This window comes from Protomyctophum bolini (genome assembly GCF_963924005.1).
Source record: "Protomyctophum bolini genome assembly, chromosome: 21".
Taxonomy (NCBI): domain Eukaryota; kingdom Metazoa; phylum Chordata; class Actinopteri; order Myctophiformes; family Myctophidae; genus Protomyctophum; species Protomyctophum bolini.
In genome coordinates, this window is record NC_137882.1 from 2,838,045 (window position 1) to 2,845,181 (window position 7,137).

Genomic DNA, 7,137 nt, shown 5'->3' on the forward strand with positions numbered 1-7,137 from the left:
GATGTTTTAGTCAGGGACAGACTGACTAGTCAAACAAAGGATTTTTTTAACGATGGGTTCTCAGATTGGATATTGTGTAGTATATATATATATGTATATAAGTTATGGTTTACTAAGACCAGTGCCCATCAGGCACCGGCCTACTTGGGAACGATGCAAGTTGGGAACAATACAAATCAGGAATGCATACCCCCACAGTATGCAATACCATGTCATATTAGCATCTGTTTTAACTGTCTGTCTGTGTTTTAATTCCAGGAGGGAAAAACCACACGTGCGGATATTCCCAGGCCCACCAGTAGGGTGCAGTGTTTCTCTCTCTCTGGTTGAAAAACTGGAGACACACACACTGGCACAATGGAAGGAATTAAAAAGAAGTCAAGAAGATCTGGAGGATCAGTGGCCACTAGTGGGTACACAGGTGCATGGCAGGTGGCTTTGCTTCCACTGAACTTAACAGTAGGTTTAACTTCTAATCCAAATAGTTATTTTTTTTATTTATTTTCTTCTAGAAACAGCAAAGCAATACAATGCTTGATTAATGGTCACTAATGGGTTAGGCTGTATACATTCATCTTATCTGGCAATGTAAAAATGGGTTTGCAACAAATGATGTACAATAATGACAAAATGATTTATTAGGAAAACAATTACATTACATAGAAAATTCCATTTTTCAATGTAGGCAAACTCTTAAAGTAAAGGCAGAAATTAAGCGACTTTGTAATTGTAAAATGGACAGAGGAGAGAGAGAGAGAGAGAGAGAGAGAGAGAGAGAGAGAGAGAGAGAGAGAGAGAGAGAGAGAGAGAGGGGGGGGAGAGAGAGAGGGGGGAGAGAGAGAGGGGGGGAGAGAGAGAGAGAGAGAGAGAGGGAGGCAGGGAGGCAGCACAAGTGGCCTAACCAAAGAGGCCTTTTTAAATTCTGGCTGCCCCTATTTTCAAAACATTGTCAAACAAACCTAATTCATTACATCTTCAGTGGGAACTATCAATATAGCAAATGCAAATTACGATCAGAAATGTTAATTATCTCCCCATGCAGCCAGCTCGGTAGTAGTGAGCACGTGCACACGTACGTGCACAACACAGAGAAGTATCTAGTCTATAGTGTTTTCAAAGAGAGCCGCCCCGTTTCTAACTATCTCAAGTTGTACTCTGAGAGTCTGTGACTGACTAACCACTCAACGCTAGTCTTCAGTGAGTCTCTGAGAGTCTGTGACTGACTAACCACTCAACGCTAGTCTTCAGTGAGTCTCTGAGAGTCTGTGACTGACTAACCACTCAACGCTAGTCTTCAGTGAGTCTCTGAGAGTCTGTGACTGACTAACCACTCAACGCTAGTCTTCAGTGCGCCCACATGCAGCTCCGCCAACCGGGCAAAGTGATGCCCAGTGGCGTCCCGGCGTCCGACGCACCACAAAACAACAAACCAAAAACAACAAACTTACAGAAAAAGATATTCAATAAAAATAAATAAATACATCAAAACAACAAACAGCGTTAAGCGCTTCTTCTTCGTCCTAGCACGGGGGGTTCACGTATAGCTCTGATGATGGTCTCTAAACCAGTGGTTCCCGGAGTGGGGTCCCCCGGGGGACCCCTATAGGGGGTCCTTGAGGGAGTTTCAGGGGGTCCCCAGGGAAATGATAGTTAGGAACCACACAGACCCTTATGGGTCTGTAACTCATAAGTGTACAAATGGAACCATTTAATTGGTTCCATTTCTACACTCAAGAGTTAAATTAAATTTGAGGGTCCAAGAGATAGAAATGCCATTAAATGGGGGGTCCGTAGACAAATGCATGTCAAACTGGGGGGGGGTCCTTGAAATTAAACGGGTTGAGAATCACTGCTAGAGCTGTAAATTCTCTTATAGGGGTCCTTGAAATTAAACGGGTTGAGAATCACTGCTAGAGCTGTAAGTTATCTTATGGGGGTCCTTGGCGTATATTTTCAAATGGGGGGTCCGCGCCTCAACGGGCTAATTAATGTCAATTGTGGGGGTCCTTGTTTGGGAACCACTGCTTTAAACCACCCTTGGCCCCTAACTATAACCTTCTCTGTCTCGTGCACGCACACACCGTACTCACCACCACCTCCAGCTGAAGACCGTATACTGCCCATAGCATCACTGCCAGAACGGACAGATGGAGAGCAAACTCCCCCTCCTCACCGGCACCAAAGAAACACAACAAAACTAAACAAATGTAATCAAACCCAAATCTCGTTTAGCAACAAATATCATTCCATATACCTGTACATATATATGTATATATGCATAATGGGGTATGCATTAATGCATAGTCCACCAAAGAAAACTGTGTTTGAGGAGAGAAAAATAAATCATCACAATATTACTGGTAGTCGAGGAGTGAATTTAATGCCCGACTTATTTTGTCTCTTCTGTGTTTCTGTGTCCAAATCCACCCATGGCAACCGCAGCTAAAACCGCCTTCACCACTGGTGAACAGCAGTGAACAGCAGTTCTTTTATTATTTTTTTATTTTTTTATTTTTTTGATCCCACTCTTGCTCGAACTGATCTTTCATTTCCAAAAATGGATCGGGGGCCACAAAGCGATCTCACTCAGTCTGGCCAAATCTTTCTCATGCATCATATTCATGCATGTTTCAAAAACACGCATAGTACTCTTCCCAAACTTGTGGCTTGAAAGCATCCTGAATTCATTGATGACTGTCTCAAGCCTTTGGCGTACTTCAATAACCTCCTTTGTTAGCTGCAAACTGTTGGTTTCCATTTTGTCTAAAGTGGCAAAGAAACGTTTCAAGCCACTCATGCCCACGTTCCAAAACATTTGTTCAAAGTTTTCATCGTCTTCATCTTCATCTTCACCACAGTCTCTTTTCCCGGGGGAACCATTGTCTGCAAACAGAGCAGAGGAGTTGAATTTGAAGTGAATGGGCAACCCTGCACCTGTTTTGGGACATGGGACATTGGACGCGTTTATCGCCTCCAGAACTGGGGGCTGCTGGCCGTCGGCAAACGTCACCAGCATCCGAATGTGCTTTGACATGTCTTTACCAAAAATGGACAGCACGGAGTCAAACACGTACTTCTGTTTGTGTGTCAGCATTGCAAGAGAGGCCTGGGTAACGAAACACACTATGTCAATCTCAGTGACATCAACGTCGGAACCGAAAAGGTTCTGGATCTTCTCTATGATTTCCCTGTCTCTTTTATCAGTATCACCAAAGCCTGGTGTGTCAACGATGGTGAGCGTATAAGGGACTCTGAAACCCTCTTGGTGGTTAAGTTTGTATGCAGTGACCTGAGATGTTTGGCTTTCAGCTTGGTTGCCTGGTCCCTCGTCGATCAATTTAAATCGGTAATCATCATTCCAGTTTATGCCGAGGATGTAGTTGACCATCCCATTGATGAGGGTGGTCTTCCCTGCCCCAGTTGCTCCAAGCAGCATGATCGTGCGGTTTCGCCTTGTGCTTTCCTCGCCAACACTGTAGCTCCTGCATCCATCAGTGTGCGTTTCATTCATTTTCAGAGGTAGCTTGTAAACTTTGGGTGGCCCAAAATTGATGAGTTCGCTATTACGTCTGGCAAATTCAGACGGAGATACAGTTGCAGCTTTTGTTGTCTGGACAGTGACTTCACTGGCTGGCCCTCTGCCAACTGGACACACTGCTCGGTATCTGAACATGTACTCCGTGTTAGGAGTCAAATTTGACACTGTGACTTCATCAGCTTTGGCTGCAGTCTGCTGTTGCCAGATATCTTGTCCAGTGCCACGGTACTCAATACAGTAGTGGCTGGTGTCCTCTGCTCCAAATCTCGGTGCGTACACCTTGAGTGTGACGCTGTTGTGGTTTATGTCACTCGCTACAGCTGTGTCAGGCTTCAAAGGTGGCTCGAAGTTCTCATTGGCCAGAAATCCATCCTCATACAGGTAGACACATGCACCCTTTTGACTCTCATTTGCTGTAGCTGTCACAAGGAACTGTATATTCTTCCTGTCCTTGTTGGCATCCGCAAAATCAATGAAAAGCTTTGCTTTCTGTCTCAATTTCGCATATAGCTCTTTTGAGAAGTACCATTGTTCGTCTTCTACATCTCGGGGACGTGCAGTATCGTCTGTTTTCACTTGTCTGGGTGCTTCTCTTAGATAGCTTGATAGAGCTGACAGATATGGTTCAGCCGTTTGCAGTGAGGTGAAAGCAAAGCATACCGCTTGCTTGGTTTCTGAATTGAGGATTATTTTGTCAATTTCATCCTCACTTGAGACAACCTTTGTGTGTTTCATCATGTTAGTGAGGGAGCATATGATGTTTATTTCTCTCTCTTTGCAGCGCATCCACTCACTCAGGTCTTTGTTGTTGAAAGGAGATGAGAGTCTTCTTTTCAGGATCCCTGCAAGCACACTTTCCTCTTCCCCACCTCCTCTGAGTAAAGGGAGTTTCCTTGCCAAGGTCTTCTGAAAGTCTAGCTTGAACTCATGACACAGCTCTTTAAAAGCCCTCAGCTTCTTGCTGATCTGTGGGAACTGTTTTGCGACAGTGCTCTTCAGTGCAACGTTGCACCTCAGTTCCAGTTCAGCGATGTACTCCAGGACACTTTGAACTTGGTTCACTAATCCAATGCTAATCTCACGGACCAGCTGAGCAGCTTTCGAATCTAAAACCTTCAAAGGCATCAGCCAGACCTTCACTGGTACAGCATTCTCTCCATCTGTTCCCAACAATTGTGGAAGACTTTGGTAGACTTGTATTGCATCTTTAAAAGACACTGGGGTGGTGTTAAGAGTAAAGTCCCCATGGAACTTACAGGAGAATTTATCAACCTTTGCGATGTCTGTGTCTTTCATCTTTAGAGAAGCTTCACCTCCTATTGACAAGCTGGGGATTGTATTGATTGCTGCCTTCAAGTGGCCTTCGATTTCTTGACGATTCTCATTATCGGACACTTCACGGTCAAATACAAAGAAGGCTTGTGCCCCATAAAGGATACCAGTTACAACATGTGTTGCTATGCCTGAGTCAAAAACATGTGGATGGTGCACATTGTCTATTCCAAGATGATCCATTGACAATTGTTCAAACATTGTGGTAGCTTTGTATTTGAATGTTACTCTCGCCTGATTTTGTGTAGTCTTACAATCATTGAGATATTTGGCAGAGCCCTCAACCTCTACCAGTCCACCCAAGAAACTTGCTTTCAAGGACGCTTCAACATTTAGTGATGACATTTTGTCCTCAATCGATTCAGATGCAACTATCTCAAATTCATTGCTGCGCTGGGGTCTTTTGCTGATATCCTTTATCAGATCTTCATAATTCCACAGTCCCAAGCCTGAAATTGATAAAGTAGCTCAGTTATGTGCCTGTCACTAATATTGATGTTTGATGAAGACATTAAACTTGGTACACAGCCTTGGAATCCATCAATAATATAATGAAAACGTGTCGATGGCTTCTCACTGATCCTGGGATGGCTGCCATATAATATTGCATTGTAGCTACCGTATAATTCCAGTAGTAATTAGTACAAATTTATTTTAGTAAAACATCACGCCCCTTGCCCCTTATCCCTTATCCCTAAACCTTTTTGCCATTTTTTACTATTTTAAAACATTTTAAAATAGTACAAATAGCCTATACAAGCTAACAACGTGTCTATATAAATTGGCTAGTTGATTTTTCTTTTTATGTTTTAAAATAGCAAAAAATGGCAAAAAGGTTTAGGGATAAGGGGTAAGGTTGTGTATGTTCTTGACGGGCAAGTGCTTTTGAGACTTTAGTGTCAATCCCAATCTTGTGAAGTCAATACATGACTATTACTGTTAAGCTTTGTGGTTTGAATTCTCACTGGGAGCACCCATTCGACATATTAATGTAAAAATGGTGAAAGTTGTCTACATTTAAAGCGTTACCTGGGACAAGCGAGTCTTGTCGACAGTCATAGAGCATGCCAAGACTGAAGGGTCGTCCCAACGCTGCCAGCTGCATGATTGCACTGCCCCCTGGGTCCATTGCTCCACTGCCCCCTGGGTCCATTGCTCACGCTGACCTGGAGAAAATAAATACCTGTTCATTCACATAATCTGGGCCTTACTTAAATATTCTGTGTAATGTAAGTTCTCCATGAGTTGAAGCTTGTTCTGAAGTTGCTATACCAACGAGGGAGTGTTTGCCAAATGCCGCTTTTAATTGTGACAATAGGAGCATGTATGGGAAGGCATTACATTTAATTTGTGTAGTTTGTTGTGTACATGAGTCATGAGTCATGACAGACTTATACTTATTGCTTAAATACCTTGTAAAACAATTGTAAATAGAGTAAATACTGGTCTACTATACCTTGTCTAAAGACTAATTCAAAATAGGTTATATATTTACAAATGATAAGAATAGCTCTGTAATGTCATACATTCAACTAACTTTATAGTTCAGTCTTAAACAAACGGAATATGAAACTAAGTAATGAAAAAGATAGAAGGTATTAATAGGTCTAACAAATTGAGCATAAATATATTCTAGACTACAGTTTTGAGACTACATTACTTTTAAGATAAGACACTGTCTCCAACCTCTGGAGTGCTGTCAGCATCAGGAACAAAGGCTTTGTTTACACAAGCCATTTCTAAGACTTGTATGTAAATTCTGTACCTGAAATAAACTCAACCGACAGTGGGTGATTAAGATTTACTCATATGGACAATGGGTTTCCTTGAGTGAATTATAAAGACAATGGGTCTCTCTGAGTGAGATCTCTGGGGTGAGATCTTCCCAGGCCTAGCTTCCTGGACCCCTAATCTACACCAGAGTCATGACAATATGACCTTTGTTATAAGTCATAAGATATCAAATTATACATCAGTAACATTATGAAGTACATTTTTGTTATGTCACTGAGATGTACTTCATAATGTTACTTCAGACATCCAGTTCTAGGCAACACAGAATGGGGGGGACTTTCTTATTATATCCACACAACAACTCTAAAGTATATTTTACTGTATATATGACAGTAAAAATGTTGAAAATGAGTGGAATCCCGTAGTCACTATTCCCTGGGATACCAAAAAAACATAAAAAAAAAGGTTCTCGCGTTGAATATTGATATGCGATTAAAATGCGATTAATCGAGATTAATTAATTACAAAGCCTC

General features: G+C 42.2%; 1 protein-coding gene and 1 long non-coding RNA gene across 2 annotated transcripts; one reads left to right on the top strand and one right to left on the bottom strand.

The window, feature by feature from the left end:
- Window positions 1–878: 878 nt before the first annotated feature.
- Window positions 879–1,455, top strand: LOC308336204. The gene is made up of 2 exons (XR_013966132.1): window positions 879–1,150; window positions 1,299–1,455. It is a non-coding gene; the product is annotated as an uncharacterized lncRNA (long non-coding RNA).
- A 79-nt stretch (window positions 1,456–1,534) lies between these two features.
- LOC308336027 (stonustoxin subunit alpha-like) lies at window positions 1,535–5,249 on the bottom strand (the record flags this gene model as incomplete). Its single annotated transcript, XM_080793271.1, has 2 exons — window positions 2,717–5,249; window positions 1,535–1,600 (listed from the first exon to the last, which is right to left on the bottom strand). Exons 1-2 carry the CDS (start codon window positions 5,213–5,215, stop codon window positions 1,535–1,537), a joined length of 2,565 nt encoding a protein of 854 aa, XP_080649397.1. The 5' UTR covers window positions 5,216–5,249.
- Window positions 5,250–7,137: the final 1,888 nt, after the last annotated feature.